The sequence below is a fragment of the Erithacus rubecula genome (genome assembly GCF_903797595.1).
Source record: "Erithacus rubecula genome assembly, chromosome: 12".
Taxonomy (NCBI): domain Eukaryota; kingdom Metazoa; phylum Chordata; class Aves; order Passeriformes; family Muscicapidae; genus Erithacus; species Erithacus rubecula.
Genome location: NC_136664.1, coordinates 20,168,385 through 20,188,560, shown reverse-complemented (window position 1 = coordinate 20,188,560; position 20,176 = coordinate 20,168,385). Strand labels below are relative to the sequence as shown.

The following is a 20,176-nucleotide window of genomic DNA, read 5'->3' as shown; positions in this document are numbered from 1 at the left end:
TTGGTTTAGAGCAAATTGATGATTTCAATATTCACCACAGATTGCCACACTACATGAATCATTTATACAAAACACTGCTGCTATTGCAATATTTGCTTTTAATATCCAGACCAGTTAAATATCTGTATCCTGAACACCTAAACTTCCCTAAAAAATACTGATTTCTTTCTCTGTCAATCACAGTGCTCTGTGTTAGATAGCTATTTCAATATTTAACAGATTGAAAAGGATAGCCCTGCTTAGCAAGACAGTGTGTATTAAAAAGAAGTGTCAGAAATTCCCTTGATAGTCCTTTGTTTTGCACTGGGATGTTTTAGTGCAGAAGCTGTACCTATACAAAATGTGGATTATGATGCAGCATCAGAGATGCAATTCCATATCAGTATCTTACAGAAGCAATAAATCCACTTGATATAGGTCAATTTTAAAAAAAGAACATCATAAAGCCAGGCTTTTCTAAATCTGCCACAGCTTTTGACAAAGAAGTGAGAATAACAGCCTTTAAAAAAAGATATAAAAATGCAATAGCACAAGTATTTTGGCCTGTGATCTTCTTTTGATGCAACTAAATCCTTGTTACTAATACTTTTAAAAGAGCAAACAATACATGCACTCAAGCATTTCACAGAAGCAAAGTCTTAGTCTTCCAAATGTACTTTTTCTAATATTCAAGTGTTTAGTTGACTTATTTATGATACTTACTGCACTGCATTGCTTTGTGCATAAAAAAACTGAGCAGCACATTGCTGCAAAACCCATGAATGTTATTTATATCCACTAAGTAATGTTGAGAAAAAGATATGAAATTCCACTGAATAATTTATTAAAAATCATACCAAACACCCACTCTCCCAATTCTATTATATACAACCCTATGAAGAGTTAAATTAATGTTATGCCAAAATGCTGGCAGAAACAGAAATAACCCTTAAAATACTCTTACTTCTTTTTCACCAAAAATAAAGTATATTTTTTCCCCATGTTCATGGCTTCCTAAGACAATCCAACAGAGGGCTCCCCATAGCTATTAAAAAGCTAAATTGAAATCCAATATACAAATGCTAATATACCCAGACAAATCAGCACACTGTCATTATAATGCCTCCTCTGTATGCACACACACACCCTTCTACACCCAAATCAGACATTTGTAGAGGCACACACAGTGAAACCACTCAGGTAGTGCCTTGACAGAATTTGTATGCTGCTCATGTATGCTGCACCTCAAGACTTTCTGAAACACTATTTTTAACTGTGGAAAATGAATGCATTTTTAAATTGTCTTCACAGAAATTAAATCACTTTTTCTTATTATTTTTTTATTCTCCCTTGAGATAAACACTAGGAAGCCAGTGTGGAGCAGAGTGTGCTCCCTGGGTATCAGCCAGTGGGAGAGGCAGGGCATTGCTGGAGCCTGTGCATCTGGGGCACCCTTTGCTGACCCCACCTGCACCTGAACACCTTCTCACCAAGAGCATGGTGCCACGTGGTGGAGATTATTCCAGACCCTGTTAAACCTCCTCTCTTTGTTGAGGCAGAGGTGCTGCTCAGCTGAAGTAATTGATGTATTTGGTAGGTTATGGTTTCCTGACACTGAGATAGCTGAGCTGATAAAACCCAAACATATTTTAAAGACTTTGCCAGTACTGCAGAAAAGAAGGGTTTGCAAAGAGTCTTTTATGAGCTCTTGTGGTTTAAGAAGGGCTACAGCCTTCCACTAAACTGTCCTTGGAGACTGTAAGTTGAAGATTCCTACACATACCCTCCACCCTGAGGTCTCCCTCACTGTTTAAAGAGCTTAGTTTTAAATATGGGACATCATAATGCACTGTGACATACCTTCTCTCAGTAACATATGCTGAGATTTCCTGTATGCCACACACCTTCTCTTTAAAATTTAATTGAATGACACAGCTGGTACACTTTTATGTTGGTATGCTCCTCCTGATCAAAAAACACTCATAGCATATTATCTAGTCAAACACAACATAATCATAAATCAAAACTATTTCCTTGCAATAAATTAACTTTATTATTAGATGGATTTAGTAAGCTATTAACCACAGGTGAAGATAATACATAAACTATTGTAGAAGAAGTTTTAAAAAAAGTTTTTACAGTATTATAAAGAAATTATCTATCTATAATTCCATAAGTTCACTGTGCCTGGAACTTTAGCCAACAAGGCCTATTTCTTAACTTCTGAGATTCAATTTGTTTTTCCATAATAGGTTTTGAGCTTATTAATGATAATACTAATTTGCTTTCCTTCATACATTCACATTCCACTGTGAAAATACATACCTGCACTCTTCCTGCACAGACTACAAAGGCAACCCAATACAATTCCTCCACTGAATGTCAGGGATTAAATCTCCAAAACTAGTCTTGCATTTTTATAAACAAAGGCTTTTTGACCCATGTCTTTGGAGATAAAGTATGGGAGTTATGATCTGATACATTACACATCAGACAAAAAGATCTGTCTGGCAGTTTATGGGAATGTATTTGGTGTTTCCATTCACTCTGCTTTTACCTGCAGTGATACTGCAAAGCATTTGGACATGTAGAACACATAGAGAAAATCTTATGGTATTTGCAGCTGTATTGCACATCACTAAACTCTAACTAAATCTTCCTAGGAAGTTTTTGGCACAACACTAGAGCTAGAACTTCCTGATCTGAACTGAATTTGATCTCTTCACATATTCTAATCTCTACTTTCTTGTGGGGGTGTCTGTGTGCACATAGGCATTTGTAAGACCTAATCCATTCTGCAATTTGATGCAATTCTCTAAAAGCAGCCAAAACTCTCGTGATCCTCTACCCCACCACCAGAGCTGAGGTTTGGATCTGAGATCCAGGAGCAAACTCAAACCATGAATTTTGCAGCTGCCCTTGTACTTAGAATACAGCCATTTCCTAAACTAAATTCGAAGTGCCTCTGGTCCAGAAGTGTTTGAAACAATATCTCCTTCTCACTTTCAACTGGAGATGCAGGTGTACAGGACCCTTGGAAGAAATCAGAATAATACGACATGCAAAGCTACCTTCTATTTAGAATTTTAGATTTTTTTTAAAATTTAGACTTTTTATCAGTATGCAATCATTCTTTTTCTAAGAGTACATACAATTCTTGTATGGAAACAGTAGCAAAACAAAAATATCAAATAAACTCTAAGCCTTTACTTACCATAAGTCTCCATCTTCAATAGTCTTATCATTTGGGGCTCCAGCATGGCCATAGTGCAAAACAGATGAGTTCTCCCCACTGATGGGCAAAAACAAAATTAGCACAATTAGTGGAAGAAGAAGCATTAACACACACATTCAAAGGACATAAGAAGGACCACTGTAAGCATCAGTGTATTCACATAAAAAGAAGCCCGTGAGAGCTGTCACAATCCCTGCCCTGCTGTGGGCTGCAATAGCTGCCCCAGCACTTGTGCAGTAGAGATGGGCATGGCACAGGAATTCTCCTAGCCCAGCTATAAGACAGGACCTTGCTGCAGAAAAAACATGGCACAGTTCATATGAATATTTCCTATATCCATGACAGTGTACAGGAAAGAAATTTACACCCATTTATTATGCTCTGGCGGGGTTTTTTGTTGGGTTTTTTTGGTTTTTGTTTTTAATTACTTAGTGCTATTTCCCCCTATTTGAGGTTAAGTAGTCTGGGACATAAAACAAACTAACTTCCAATGGAGTAAAACCTGACATTTGAAACACTCTGACTGGAGAAATTGAGCTGCTGGAGGGAACAGCTCCAATTCATCTCTGGCATGGCTACAGGTGGTCTCTGCTGAAGGGGATGCACTGCTTGGGGAACAGTCACAGCTTACAATGCCAGCAGCAGGGCCAGGTATGAAAACTGTCACTTCTTATCTGCTGTTGAAAAATCCCATTGCAAAAAGAAGATTTTTATTCCTGGAAATCTTGCAGAGTAAACTGCTGATTTACAAGAATAAAACAGCTCCAGAGAAGGAGGGACACTTGTTCTGTTGTTCTGAAGTTCCATGATCCACCAGGTGACCTACATTTGGCCTTGGCATCCTCTCCTGCCTACTGATATTCCTCTGGGTCTATAAAATGTCAGTTAAAAGGCTGATAAAGATCTCAAGCTCTACCTATTTTTCTTTTACTGTTCTCTTCAAATAGATGTTCTTGTTCTCTTCAAAAAGCTGGAAGAATTACATCACATCCAAAAATACACATGTTGGGACAGGGTTACTGCAGCTTCTCTCTGACCCCTCCAGCTCACTTGCCAGTCTGTACCCTCAGCTTTCATCCAAACCTTTCATTGGTCACCCTGCTCAAATCTGGTTCTTTCAAGTTGTAATGCTGGAACATCTTTCTATTTTGGATGACAGGAATCTGAGGCTCAGTTTCAATCAATATTTTGGTGTATCTGGAGTAAATGTGACATCTGACATACTTCTCATATTAGATTTCTGATGTGTGCAATTACAAAACCAGTAAGCATGCACTGTATCCAAAAAGAGACTCCTTTCAACACACATTAAGTACTTGTGATATTAGACATTTAACAGATCAGCAGCCATTCAGATAATTTCATAAACCATGATTATGGAGTTGAAAGTGGTAAGTTTCTGCAGGCTCTCAAGCTAAATGGCTGGACTGTGTCCCTGCAAGTATTTAACAGGACATGTAGCTGTGGCACCTGGGGACACAGAGTAGCAGTGAACTTGGCAGTGCTGGGTTAATGAATAGACTGGATGATCCCAGAGGGCTTTTACAACCTAGATAACTCTACACTGATATTTTGAAAACAATAAGTATATATTGTTAAAGTTTTTTAGCATATAAGAATCACTATGTAATAAGACAATGAAGTATGGTATTTCAGAATCATGGGGATGGTTTTTTAATACAAAGTGTACTTCATAAAATTATACATATTTCAAACAGAAAAATTAGAAAAGTTAAAAGTTGTTAAATCAAGAGCTAAAAAGCCCCATAGAACACAGGCTGCAACACATTCATTTTGTGATGCTGGTCCAATGGCTTAAGCACAGTTTCACAAATGGCTGGATGCTTTTTCCTTGCTGGATGGACTTGAGAACCACTGCTGCAGTGCAGATAGCTAAAAATGAACCCAGAAAACCTGTATACGAAATGAAGACAGTCATCAGCTTCTTTCTGAGATATTCTGTCTCCTGGGCACTGTTGGAATATTTTCCACACCAGGACACTTCCAAAATTAGTTTGCTCTATGTGAAGAGAAAATTTGTAACAGGGCAATGGAGTGCAATCAAAAGGAAAGGTGTCCTGTGCCAGGCACAGTGTCCAGTGGGAGCAGAGTCAGGTGCCAGGGGTGCAGGCTGCTCCACCCCTGCACTGCACTGTGGGTGTGGGGAATACACCATCACCTCCTGCCTCAAGAACTGCTTCCCTGGTGGGGGCTACAATTTTGGGAGGATGGCACGTGGAAGCAACTGGAATGACCTTGCATGACATTGTTTGGTGTTTAAGGAAAAACACAAGAAATAATGAAAAAACACCCACAGCTGGTGTGCACAGCAGTTTTTCAGGAATTTAGCTGCAGATACTATTCCTTATCTCCCTCCAAAACTGGGGATAAAGTAGGAGAAGCAAACAGCACATGCATATATTAATGATCAACTTTTAAAAAATTATCATGAACCTTAAGGGCATGACTCCATGCTTATGTATTTGCAGACAGCCTGTTTACTCATCAAGATATGCTGGCACCCTCAGCAATATATATACCATACCAATGCATAAATAAGTCATATACTTAAATTTGACAACTGCACAAATGCTTTCAACAAAACACACTGCAAATACAAAGATGAGGGGTTTCTTCTGCACATTTTAATGTAAAGGTTTGAGTTTATAAAATATTTCTGTTAGGCTCAGCACCAACTGTGATGGGAGCTGCATGAAGGATCTGTTTTTCAGCGCTGGTGGTGAAGTGTTAAGCAGGCACAATCTCTCTTGGCATTGGAGGCTCCTGATCTGTCAGGCACATCTTGGCTCTGTCACACACAGGATCACAGCACAGAGAGCACAGTTGGTGCTGAAGACCAGATCTGCACACCATATGCATTCAGGGGTTTGGCTGCTGGGATTTATTGGCGTGAGAGGTTCTATTCCCCTAGGACTGGCTCTGGGCAGATACCCTGGGCTCAACACCCATTAACAACCATGGCAGAGCCTGAAAGCTCTCCAAACTGCTTTTCACCCAAACCTAATCCAGCACATGCACAGTACTGATCCCTGGCTCTGAGCAGGCCATGCAGCTGAGGATGAGTGGGACAGCTTGACTCAGAATTGCACTAAGACAGCAATATGGAAACCTCCAGCAGTTCCCAGCTAATAGGTGCACATCCAATCTCACCTGCAGGGTGCATCTTTACCACTGTTCTGAGATGAAGGCAGGAAGATGCTTCTGGAGCAATGCTACAGAAATGATGTACACCCATGTGTTGGGTTGAGGTGGCCAGCAATGTGTATTCTATCACCATCTGTTGCAGCTGGGTGGGGCAGTGACCCTTATCTCCTGGCACATATTATCTGCTAATGGGCCATGTTTAAACCAGCTGGGGCAATCATCTTTATCTTTTCCACAACCCATCCTCCCTCCAGGAAGATATCATCTGCTAATGGGCCATTGAGTCCCAGTGCATGACTGATAAAATTACATCATCTCACTGGGAGATGCTCCAGCCAGGGGAGCAGCCAAGCCTTTCCTACCCAGATAAAAACTGAGATTTTGGTCAGCAAGGTACCTTCCTTCCACTGGATTGCAGAGGAAAACTGAACCTTTCCACATCATCCCTGGACCTTCAGAGGAAACTGCACCTTCTCCAGGAGCACTGCTCCAGCTGAACCACATCTGCCACTGCAGGAGGATGCAGCAACCATTGAATGGGACTGCTGCCAACACCCTGACTGACTGACAGGTGTCAGCTTGGATTCTGACTCTGGCAGGGTTTGGGATTGTTCTTTGTAGTACTGTATTTCTATTTCAATTTTCCTAGTAAAGAACTGCTATTCCTAATTCCCATATCTTTGCCTGAGAGCCACTAAATTTCAAAATTATAATAATTTGGAGGAAGGGGATTTACATTCTCCATTTCAAAGAGAAGCTTCTGCCTTTATTGGCAGACACCTGTCCTCCAAACCAGGACAACCCACAAGGTAAATGCTACAGTTAGCCAGAAATAGTTCACATTCTTTCAGTAAGCTTTTCAAGGTGGCTTTAAAACAATTAAAAAAAAAACTCCAGCCGATGGCAAAGCAAATGAGCCTTGATGTAGAAGCCTCTTCTTTCTTTTTAAGAGGTGACAGTTGCAAGGTCTAGCATTAGAGCTCCAAGTCATGGTTTGGGATGAAGTGCTGTGGGGAGCTGAGGATCACTGCCTTCTTTTTGGTCAGCACCTCTGAAAATCACCACATGTGAGGATGCCAGTGCTCACCTTCAGCCAGCCAGCCTGAAAAATCCTCCAAGAGGTTTCTGTGTGTCCATTTCTATTCCTTTCATAACTTGCTTCTAACTGGTGCCAAAGACATACAGAAAGAATTGCACAAAGCAGCAGAAGAGCTGCAAATTAACACCACTGAGAATGCAAACCACAGTAAGAGACTCGGATTATTAGCAAATGAAAACAATCCCCCAAGATGCATTTTAGATCAGAAAGCACCCTGAAAACAAATTATTAGAAGAAAGAGGAGAAATGTCAGCAATACTTTATGGATAGAAATATGCTGAGCATGAAGCATTACAAAAAGTGTAGCTAGTAGCTCTATATTAAGAATATCTAAAGGAAAAACAAAAAAACATTGAATAAAACTGGAACATATTTCCATAATGATTTAAATCATCATAGAATCAACCCAGAAGAAAGCATTAACTCTTCTTGCCACTAAGGCATGAAATCTTAAAAAGTTGTACTGAAGTGAAAGAAAAAAAAGTAGATTCAATAAGTATCCTAATTTGGCCCAAAAAGCTTCACTTATGGCAACCCTCAGATAGAAAAAGACATTTCACTGCCAATGTTATTCTTAATGACTGATAGCACCGGATGAGAGCTGTCATCTGCACAGAGACATCAGTCAAGAACATCTGAACCTGAGTCTAAGATGAGAGAGTAACAAGCAGCAGCTGATGTGGCTCCTGTGGTGGCTTTAGAGACACCAATGCCTCCAGCACCACCTAAGTCCAGCTGGAACCTCTGCACTGCTTCCCAGCAGACTCCATCCACCCTGGCATCACCAGGACACTGGGAAAGGATCACCTGTGTTTACCCATCTGTAACAATGGTTCCTTGGTACCCTACACTGCAGTGAATAATTCATTAGCATTTGGACACTGCTTGGAAGTAGCACTTTGTAAATGAGTGCCAAATATATCCAAGTATGCTTAACAAATGCTCCCATTCTCCTTTCATACCAGTGATGCCTGCACTTCAAGCCACTCCCCAGCACAGCATTTGAAGCATCATTAACTCCAGGACTAATCTCAAAAGGTAACACCCTGGCACATTCATGAATGTGTGTTATTATTCTTATAATAACAGGGAACACATTAAGTAGTTTTGGTGACACCAAATATTCATTTAGCATCTCCTCAAGAACAAAACACTGCACAGGGACAGCAATAAATAAATGCACCCATCACATGAGAAGTGATTTACTTCTGTACTGAAATATTGTATTGATTACTCCTGATTTTCAGTTTAATCATCATATTTAAAAAAAAAATAATAACAAACTTGTTTTTATTTAAAATTATTATTCTATTCTATGGAAACTATGATCAGTCCTTTAATCTAAAAAGGAAAGTTTCTGTCAAAATATGCCCATTTTAAGTATTCAGGAAAATACAAAATTCAGCCTGAATAGAATAAATATTAAAAAATCCTAATTGCAAAAGCTATTTTTAGCTGTAAATGTAGTTAAGTGAAATATTTACAAAGCATAACATTTTCACAGTATTAAAAATGTCTATTACTTTGCCATTATTTTTGCCATTAGTATGTTAATTGAATTCATTCATTTATTAGGAGCTAGCTTAAAACTGTTCATATTATTCATTCTTACTTCATCACTCATAGTCAGAACATAGAATACAAAAACCTTTGTCTGTAAATTGCTGTCTCATGTAATGATTGCTTTTTTAAATCAAGCTTGTTGGCATCTTTAATTCTAGTGGTAGGATACAATGCCAGTTCCTAAGGACAAGAGTGAGTCACTATGTTGTTTGGGTCTTGCATTCCAAGGACAGCCCTTCTCTATGTTTCAAATCCTCCAATAGCTCAGACATAGCTCTAATACCACCCCAAGCCCTGCAGAGCAGGACAGGATGCCCAGGGAGCTGCTGTCAGCCCCCAGGTCAGAGTTACTGTTGCAGCTTCCCTCCTCCTGGCTTCCCCAAGATGTGTAATGCAGGTGCTGGGTTTTCAGTCCTGTAGAGAGTTTAGCCTGCTCCCACACAAGGTCATAAGGTCCCACTATACAAACATTGACTAAGCAGTTCTATGGGTTTAGCAAAGTGATTTGACCACCAGCACCCAAACCAGACCCAGCAACACCGGCTCTGATCTAGTGTAAGAGAATGTGAAGTCTGCATGGCTGTGAAAAAAATCATAACATCACTGTCTGTGACAAAAGCTTAGAGATGGAGTTTCATTTCACTGGGATGTTAATTCTCAAGTTAGACAATGGTACTTAAACCAGGAAACTTTTCAGACAATTTAGATATACAATTTGCCATAAAACTGCTCATGCTCCTGCTGCAATTTTGCATACAGATTAGAAAATTGCATTTACAAACAAGCAAATGAGTAAACTGCAGAAAGAAGTGAAGGTTCTAATTGTTCTTAGTATCTTCAAAGCAATATAGCATTATTGTCATTAACATAAAAATTATCTTTTGTAAGTGTATGTGACTTCAGTGTAGGGCAAATGTTTCTGAGTAGCAGCAGAACAAGTGGAACATACATGGCTCATCTCACTGTCATACATCTCTGATTAGATTAATTCCACTAAGTAAAATTAATCTCTGCATGAAGCACACAGCTGCTCTTCAGCAGGTATACCACACTGTTCTCTTGTGCATTTCTACAACTGCAGGGAGAACTTTTATACTACTTTCCCAAATACCTTCAACACTAGCTGTTCATCAAGAAGCAGAGAGAGCAAAAAATTCCAAATTCCAAAGAGATTAGTTTAATTGCTTCCTAATCTTTGGGACTCAGAATTTTGAGGATGATAAGAAATAATTAAGGTGTATTTCAAAGACAGTATTTCTGAGCAACAGAGAATAACTCTAAAGCCATTTTCCATGATGCTATTTAATAAAAAAAGCCAACTGCAGCACAGGGGTGAGCATAAACACAATCTTGGCAGCAGCAGCAGCATTGGAGAACCTCTGGAGTGCAGAAGAATCTATTACCAAATTATATCTTCAGGAGACAGAGGTAGCCACCTACCTGTCTTTGTCTTTTCCAGTGAAAACAGGTAAGAACTCACTCTGATGGCATTTGCAAACACATGACATGCCTGAAAGGACCAATTTTACAAATATCCAGGGGGAGCTGATGATGAATATTACACAGTTCAGTGTAAATCATCCTCTTACCTGCCACAGATGCAAGTGTAGGAGGTGTGGCGCATGCCACCTCGAGTGTAGCAGTAGTGCTGGAACAGGCTGCAAAGAAACAAAGGTGGCAATTAATGATTTATACAAATCATCCCAAGACAGGGAGAAAAACAGGCCCTGCTTGAGTACAGCTGTGTTGGTGTAAATCCCCAGCTGCCCAAGAAGGCTCTCTGCCCATTTCTGCTCAGCTGAGCACTCCAGTTGCCCCACATCCACAGCTCAGCAGCCCTGCAGAGCTGCACGCCATCTCCACAAAGCCATTAAGCAACTCTGCAGCAGAGAGGGGCTCAAGTGCAGCCCAGTGACCTTGAATGGCAATTGCTTTCCTTGCAGTTCAACACCAAAAGGGAAATTACTGCTGGCAAGAGAGTTCATCTGACCCTAGAACAAACAGGATGGTAACAGTTAAAATGCTGAAGCTGGTAAAGCTGGCCAAACTCCCCAAAGTGGAATTGAGAAAACCACTGCATTGCTGCATTTCAGGTACTCAACCACATCCATGATCCCTTTTTTCAGTCCTGCTGCCCTCAATCTATGTCATGTAGATTCAGGAAAAGTGAAGTCCAAGCAGCCCTTCACGGAGGAAGGAGCTTGCCAGACTAGTCAAAGCTCTTTAAAATAATTTCAGCAGAAGCCCTCTCATTTTTACCACCTCACAGACATCTTCTGCTGGAAGCTGAACCTAATATCCCCTAAGCCTGATTTGCATCTGCCTATTCACCCTTCTCTCTAGACAAGCCAGCAGAGCTCTCCCTTCACATAAAACCAGGTACTTTGTGCATCACAGCCCAGGATGGAATGGACACTATCATGTTTTCTTGTCTGTAGCACAACAGACATGGAGAAAACATAAGACATACTCAATTTCAGACTGTGGTACCTAAATACCTCTATGATCTTTCCTGTCCAAACATGGGGAAAAAATAAACACAACTCAATCCCAAGAGCAAGAAGATGCCGGGGTAACATGAGGCCAAGTCTCCTGCAGCTATAAAGGACAGTACAACACAGCATTGTTTGCTTTTGGGTGTGCCTGGGACAGGGAAGGGAAGGCAGAACAGCCCATGGAATCCCTCTTTCACTGCCATCCTGCTGGAGGAGCTGTTTGGCTTTAGGAAGCATTATAATATTTTCATCTTCACTGTCAAAGTCCCCTTCACATGAGGGCAGATGTGCCCAAAGCACAATTAATACAGGATTAGGTGCTTTATGAGCTAAGCACATATGATGGATCCTTTTATTCTTTCTGAAATATGCTCTAGTTACAATCCAATTCCCTGTAATACTGAATGAATTCCAAAACCTCATTTCTTGTAATTCTGAAATAATTTCATTAACATAGAGAGATAATGGTGCTATTCAAAGAAAAGAGATGTTGTGATTTTGTCCTTCTTCAGCAGCAAGCCACAGAACACAATTCAAATTCAAAAGATATTAAAGACATTACATGCTTGTAAATCTAAACTGGATTTTAAAATTACACAAAATTACAGTATTTAAAGAGAAACTAAAGAAAACATACAAATTAATCACATATGAAAAAAAGAAAAGTCTCCACTTAGAGAATCAGTAGAAGGACACCCTGTTTACAAGATGTTTTTTCTGTTCAAAATACCATGGTGGTTTACAAGGCAGAAAACACTATGTTTGTTTTGGCCCATAAATGAATAATGGCAATGAATAAATCAAATAACAGAGAAGCTAAGGAGAAACTGACATGGTGAGAACCCAGTAAAGATACCACTAAATTGAGCTAACAAAATTTATCACCTAAACTGTCATTTTTTTCTTACACAGACATTCTTTCATGGAAATGGACATTTCATATGGAAATATTTGCTTGCAGGCAAGGTTTACTCTATAACACATGGCACTCTACACAAATATTTTGCATGCTAATTATAGTTATATATGTATAGTTACAATTTAGGAAGCACCTTTTAGTGTATTTTATAGACCCTTCACCTTAAATGATTGCATAAACTATGTCCTCTAGACAGCAATTTCCAGTAAGCTTATAAAGAACTAAAAAATGAAATATAAAAATGAAATAATGAAGGCTCTAAACATCTTTCCATCATCAGTGATACAGGATAGCAAGGTTTATTTGTCCACATGACAACTGATCACATATTCATGGCTGCAATTAATATGAAACAATGCAGCCAGTAATGGCAGTTACCTCCTCCAGTACTTCCTGACCAGCAGTAAAAAGCAATAAATAAAGACATGCTTCATGCAATCCAGTTGTTGCCTGAACTTTGTTTCTGTCTCATCATGGACTTCCTTTAAAGACTAAGAAAGAAGGGGCTATCTATGTGATTGAGCTGATGATGGTACAACTTTGCCAGGTGATGAGTTTCATGTTACTAAAACTACTCACTTTCTTGAATTTACTTTTTCAAGGTGTGACTTCATGCAACTGTAAAAAAATCCAAAATTTTCATCAGAGACAACCAGCATCCTAGTATAATATGACCTAGATATGTGAATGACTGGATATCCTTTGATGGCAAAGGCTGGCTTTTCAGAGCCAGAAAGTGGGTATGTAGAATTAGAGAAGGACTTTGTAGGTAAAGTCCACTCTCCTCTGCAGTTAATGCAGACTTTGAGACCAGACTTCATCACACCAAGATTTCACTGTCTACACTCTGTAAGAATCTTTAACCATAAGAGCAACATGAAAGTACAAAGTCTGAAACAGCTGGATGGAATGTAATTTAATCTGGCACTCTGCATACATTGCAAATATTGAATCCTCACTTCTGGTCTTTTTGATTGGAGGATATGTGTGCTCAGTCAGTTTTATGTTGGTGCTGGATGCTTTGCCCTGAGCTTCTAATGCAACCAACACAGGCACAGAAATGAAGCAGCTCTTTCTCTTCTTCTTGCACAGATTTAAAGCTTCCTGCCACGTTTTGTGCACTGTTTCTCCAGAGGCTGAGTGCATCACTCACCAAGTATGGCCTCAGTGGTGTACACAGATCAACCACTGGAGCACTGACTTGTACATGTCACCTTCACAACTCTGCTAGAGATAGCATGGGCTGTGCATTGCTTTGGACACAACTGGTTTGTTGCTCTCTAGAGGAACATCCTGGGTTTGGTGCTCTTTTATTTTTTTTCTAAAACCATCACTTTCTTTGACTGACAATATGCAGAGAGTTAAAGCACTTTTTAAAAAACTCACTCTTTTTCCCATCAATTAAAAAAACCCAAAAATCCCAATTATTGGTCACCATCAACTCAAGTAAATATTACATGAGTGCACTTCCCCTCCTAGCAGATTTGCTGAGGCACAAGATAATGTTAACCCCACTGCTCTGCTGAGTCTCAGCTGCTTCACTGACTGTGCTGACTTGAGAGAAGAAAACTCTCCTTTCAGAAAAAAATGGGTTATTCACCAGCAGGAATAACAGAACCAGTATACACTTTCAGATCTTATGGAGCACTGCATACATCCAAACAAATCCCCAGAATGCTTAAAGAGCCCCAACTTCAAAACAGCCTAAAAAGCCATTAAAGTAAAATTTTCTACGAGCAATCTTTCTGACAAATTATCAAAATCACTCTGACAATGATGTTTGTGTTTTACGGTCATCTTTGGTCCAGTTTTTACTGCTATCTAATGCACATTGACAATTACAATCACATATGTGCTATGAATTGAAACTGCATTAAATAATGTAGTTCAATGTCAACAGTTTTCTTAATTTAAGTGAATTTACAGAATAAAGACATGTAAAGCAGGAGGAGTAGAACTATCTGTATTGATTGCTCTCACATTTTGCCTTTGTTCAGGTGTTCCTCATCACTAGAATACAACATATCCATACACACCCACCAGTGCTATTTTTATTTCCAAAAAGGAAGTATATCAATCTTCTCTAATTTTAATTCTTACCATTAGCCCTTCTTGAGTTATAAGAAGTATTTATAAGAAAGCAACATTTGCAATTCTCAGCTATTCACTCCTGAAACTAAGACACTTCTCCATCAAAAAGGTTTAAATTTTAAATAAAAAATCCAGTTGAGCATTTTGACCTGTATCTTACAAAACCAGTAAGAAATGCAACTACAGAAAGCATAATAAACATGGAGAAAAGAGAGATACAGAAGGAACTAAAAGCAGCAAAAATATCTGAGCAACGTCTGCTTAAAAATAAAAATTAAAACCTTGCCAAGTTTCTCTAACACTGCCCAATGCATTCCCCAGTGACATCTTCTGCTGGTCCCACACCCTCAGTAACTGCAGCCAAGTGCTGAATATGAGACATGCACATCACTTTGTGCTGGAGGAACCATTACTCATCCCAAGGTTTCTGATGAGAGAGAGAAAACCACAGAATTATCCTGCTCATTATTCCCAGATACTGCATGTAGAACACCTGTGGACACTGGCAGCTCAAGAACCCAATATTTGTTGTGTATCAGAGATCTGCTGTCAATTTGCCCTGTGAAGTGTACAAGTATAGAAAAGTCAAGGACACTTGTAGGTCAGCATCTCATTATGGTGTTTATATTGAAAACATATATTTGAGAAAGTTGCCTCTTAATAAAAAGAAACCTTTGGATACTTCAAAAATAGTATTCTTTGAACATAGCCCTTGAGAGTTGCCTTGAAATGCAAGCAGGTGGGTTTCAACTATAAACTGGAAACCACAGTAACTTAAGGAAGTTCTGGACACAAGTTAGAGTATTTTCTGTAGCTCCCTCTTTTATTTTTATGACTACAATTGGAAGATGTATGTGAATATCTGTTAGTTACCTGTGCACTGAATTACTTTTGAATTACACCTACAATGTGCCCTTATGCTTTTGCAGGCTGTAAATATGAAGCATAGCCATGGTACAGGCTGAAATCCAAAGCCTTTCTAAAGCATTCACAAAAGGCCAAATATTCCAAAGCTGATCTCCTTAGTTACACCAGGACTGAAAGCCATTATTTTGATCATTCAGACACTTAAAATCTCCACATAAGAACGCTATAAAGCCCAAACTCCACAAAATTGTTGAGCCACAGTAAATGCAATTTGCCCATGATTACTAAAGCCTTTATCCTTCACATCAAACTAGGCTGAAAGAAACATGCTCAGAGGAAAGGCAAGGTGTCAGGAACAGCCTGTCAGTGAGTACAGGGGCAAGGTGAGCAGTGCTTCCTTTAATCCCACACTAGACATACTGAGGTCCTTAAAAACAGAGCATTTTCCTTTGTTAACCTACTTACTGTGATAATGTAATGTATTTTCCATGGGCAGCTAGATGCTTAAAGGCTTAGCCTATCTAATCCTATTTTCATTTAGTTCACAACAGCACACTGCAAAACATCTCTGCAGTTGTTTTAATAGAAAAACAAACCAAAAAGAGTTAGTACTTCATTGCAAAAGGATAAAATAGAGTGGAGAAGTGTAGGAGAAATAATCCAACTTACTATTAATGAGCAAACGATGGATTACTAACTTGCAGCCAAACAAGAAAAACAGCACAATGAGCAGATGAGCAAAGTTATTCCACACCCTGGAGACAATATACTTACTTATTTATGCCTGGAAATTGTTCAGAACACAACTTGCAGATCCACGAACAGGAAACAAAACCATTTCAATGCATTGACTTCTTAAACTAACTGGTTGCACTACTCCTAATGAAAATTTTAGATTAGAATCCCTGGTTGCTTTATTTTGCATGCTCACAGAGGAGGGCTGCTGAAGCTTACTAACCAGAGATACTGAAAGGAGATATACTTTGAAGCATCTCTATTCAAATTGTCCTAATCTGTATCATGCACAAGAATAATATGTGATTAAAAAAAAAATGTTGATCCTACTTAATTTTAACATCTAGATTCTGTTTTCATTTTTGCTGTATTTTCTTTAAATTAGTTATTTTTTTTATGTGCAGCAAATGCTACATAATAGTAGAACCTTAAAAGTGACCAATGTTAGTTGAGGTCAGCAGGACAGAAGTGTAACTTTGGCAAGCAGGTAGGACACAGGAAACTGGCAGTGTATTTACATTTTTATAATTTTTACATTTAATGTAAATACAGTAAGAATGTTTATGAAGTAAGGAAAAACTGTGTAGAAGCAGCAGAGAACTCAGTGTGCTCACCTCTGTAATAATTCATATTGAGATTTCTAAGTGTGTTACTTCTCTGTACTAAAATGGATCACAAGCCAGAGCTCAGGGCAGGAACAGAGGGTAAGATCACCCTAAAATGCAGAGATTTTAAGATACAAACCAACACAGATCAGAAGGAATACCCTTCCTTCAGGAAGCAAAGTCCATCAAGGTAAAGCCATTAATACTACCTGGAAACCAGAGACTCATGAAACAGAAAGCCCATAAATAAACCAAAACTTGGTACTGTCACATATGTCATATATGATTTGCAATGATTGAAGGTAATTGATAATATCAGTTCAAGAACAGAGAGTTTAGGTGAGGCATAATTAGCATTTTAATTGCATTATTGGGAATTATAAATTACCTGTCTTATGTAAAGAATAACTGAAGAGCTTATATGACATGAGCTGATAATTCATCTTTTAGTGTAAGATATGCAGGTTGATGAATTTAGAGAATTAGGAATTGCATTTTCCTCACAGACAGAAACATTTCCTTTTTGTTTCTTAATTTTGTAGCTCTTCCTTATATCTATTCCACATGAAGAAAAATTTCCCCCATCAATTTGCAAACTAGAATTTTTAAATTATTTTTGAGTCAGAGAACATGACTGATACTGCAGTAGTTTAAGATTTCCTGTGGGATGATCTCCCCTTCTCCCTTCTCTCTTCTGGACAGATTGACATCAGTTTTTTTATAACAGGACTGTTGGAGTTTAATCCAAGTTTTTCCTTTTTTCAATATGAAGAAAGCGCAAGAGCTTTCAAAGATGGGATTTTAAAGAAGTGCATACAGAGGCTCTCACTTGATTTGTCTTTCATCTGATTCTATACTGTGCCACATCTCTTTAACTCTGAAAATTCCAGTTATGCTTTTTCCCACAAGTTCAGCTAAGCCATTTCATTAGCAATGTTCAAATGCAAACAATGATTATGTAAGCCTATAACCTCCCACTCAGTTGCTGCTTTTCCAGAAGATTGGCAAGACAACGAAATGGGTACCCTAGAGATAGGACAGTTATCAAGAATGCTCTGCAAATACCAATTTTCAGTAAATCAATCTTCATATTAACAATTTAGAAGCCTTTAAAAATGTCTTTAAAAAGGTATGGTTGTCAAATTACTATTTTCCTGAAACACTTTTAACTCTACTCAGAAAATGAAACTATCATTTCTCAGACGTGTTTGATTTGTTTGCATAAAAACCAGCTGATTGTGGAGTCAAATGTTATGACTATTATGCTACTGAAATCTTTAACTATCAATCCTGTTGAAATACAGTTAGTGCTCCATAGTAATTGAGCTGATTAAGCTATTACTAATAAAAAGGTTTAATGCCAACTCGGTCAGGCCTGCAAGTCCAGGTGTAGCTCACATGGATTTTGGTGAGCTGAAGCCCAGAGCAGGAGGTGTGTGTTTCCCGCAGAGCTGCAGCCCAGGGGCTGTCACAGCGAGCACAAGGGAGGATTGCCCACAGGGCTCCAGCCAGGCCAAGAGCCCCAGCAGCTGATGGACAGGAAAAGCCTGCCTAGGATGAGAGATGGCCACGGCTGGAATTCCAGCTGAGATGGGAGCAGCACAGGCAATGGAACCGAGCCCATGTGAGGAGCATCCTCTGCCCGCAGAGCCACAGCCCCCGAGCGGCAGAGCAGGGAAAAGGGCAGCTCAGCGCTGTTTGAGGGCGGCGCCGTGTCCCCGTGTGCCGGGCTAAGCCACATCCCATGCGCTCCCTCCTGCCCCTGCCCCTCCAGGCTGGCTGTGCCAGCGCAGAGGCTCCTCCGGCTCTGCTCCTGCACAGCGACCAGGAGCCAGACACACGGGAACAGCGTCTGTCTTCAACCATCTACCAGCAGAGGGATCTACAAATGGTTTTCAGTCTTTACTACACACATAAATGGAGAATAGATTCCACTGCCACACTACAATGCAATGATCATTAAAAAGAGTCTGTGTTTTAATTCCTCACCAATTCGAAAGACCACTTGGAATCACATCCATCACTAACATGGCAGAACAAAGTTCTGCACTGGCCTACATTTCATAATTATTTGAATATTACAGAAAGAGATGGCAGAGATGTTTCTGAGACTCATTGCTCTATTTCCAGCTGTAGTAATTCTAGGTGACAGCCTGTGTCTGACGATGAAGGCAGGAATGTGACAGATCACAACACCCGATCTCAGTGCGCACGGTTCTCCTTATATAGATCAGAGGGTCCGCATGCTCAACTCCCATTGGCTGAAGTAGCTGTCACTCAGCCAACCAGCCAATAGCGGCTCGCGTGCCCAGCGGCCTAGGCCGGCTCTGTCCACACTGAAGTTACGTCACCAAGGTAATTACAGAACCAGTCACCTTCCAGTTATAAAACAGAGATTAATCATAATTGTGAGCCCTTCAGGCCAGCTGTTGGCCACCACAACAACTGGCATATTTTAAATTAAATTTTTTTGTAGTTTAAACCTATTTATCAACAGCTAATTAACAAGGTCTAAATCCTTTGATGACAGAATGATTAAACTGCATTTTAGCTAATCCATCTTTAATTAAAATGCTGCCAGCAAACCATTTCTGGATATGTAAAAAAGACACATTTATAGATGCTCACTCTTTAACTATGCATTATGTAAAGCCAATAATTAGAAGAACTCGTGATTTCAATTATATTTTAATTACTGTTACATATAAAACATGCTTTAATAGATGTAATGCAATACATTTTCTTTCTTTACAACCCACTAATCATTCCTATTGGGGTGACAACCATTTAAAAGGAAGTTTAATACATGCGATAGTACAGGAATCTTTTTCTAGCTTTGAGCCAATTCTCTCTCCATTTCTTCTTTGCAGCAGAAAGGTACTTAATTATCTCCAAATCTAAACCACAAACGAATCCCTATAAATCCGTGTTAAAACTCTAAAAGGAGATTAGCAGTAACTGACCATAATAAAGAGGAATGCTTTATCCTTATTATTGCACCAGCATGTCTTCAAGTTTCTTCAAAGCACAAGGCTACTAAAAGCTTGCTCGTTAGGGAAAAATAGAAGGTGACAATTAACCAATTTTCCTATTTAATTCCTTTCTAATTTTAGGAAACAAGAAGAGCCAAGAGAAGCTTTAGTTACTGGAGGAGCCATCAATTTTCATTTCTTTAGGGTATCCCCTTACCTCCATCTGGGAGGTAATGCCATGGCAGCAGCCAGCTCCCCATCACCTGCATTAATGGGAGGCTGAGACTTGAAATGTGACAGTGATAAAAGTTTAACTGTCCTTTACTATGGGTAAGTCAGTTTTCAGTGCAAATCTCTTTCTAAAGCTGGGCAGGAACACTCAATATCCCATAGGAATTCAACCTTTAAAATTGCATGTTATTGCAATAGATTTTGTTTAGCTATGACAACC

At 39.3% G+C, this 20,176-nt stretch overlaps 1 protein-coding gene across 1 annotated transcript in view; it reads right to left on the bottom strand.

The window, feature by feature from the left end:
- PEPD (peptidase D) overlaps window positions 1-20,176 on the bottom strand; it is a 136,073-nt gene that overhangs the window by 49,563 nt on the left and 66,334 nt on the right. Inside the window, exons 10-11 of the mRNA XM_079315935.1 lie at window positions 10,631-10,699; window positions 3,194-3,271 (exon numbers count right to left, since the gene is read on the bottom strand). Coding sequence (XP_079172061.1) covers window positions 3,194-3,271; window positions 10,631-10,699 — 147 coding nt within the window. The remainder of the gene's footprint in view (window positions 1-3,193; window positions 3,272-10,630; window positions 10,700-20,176) is intronic.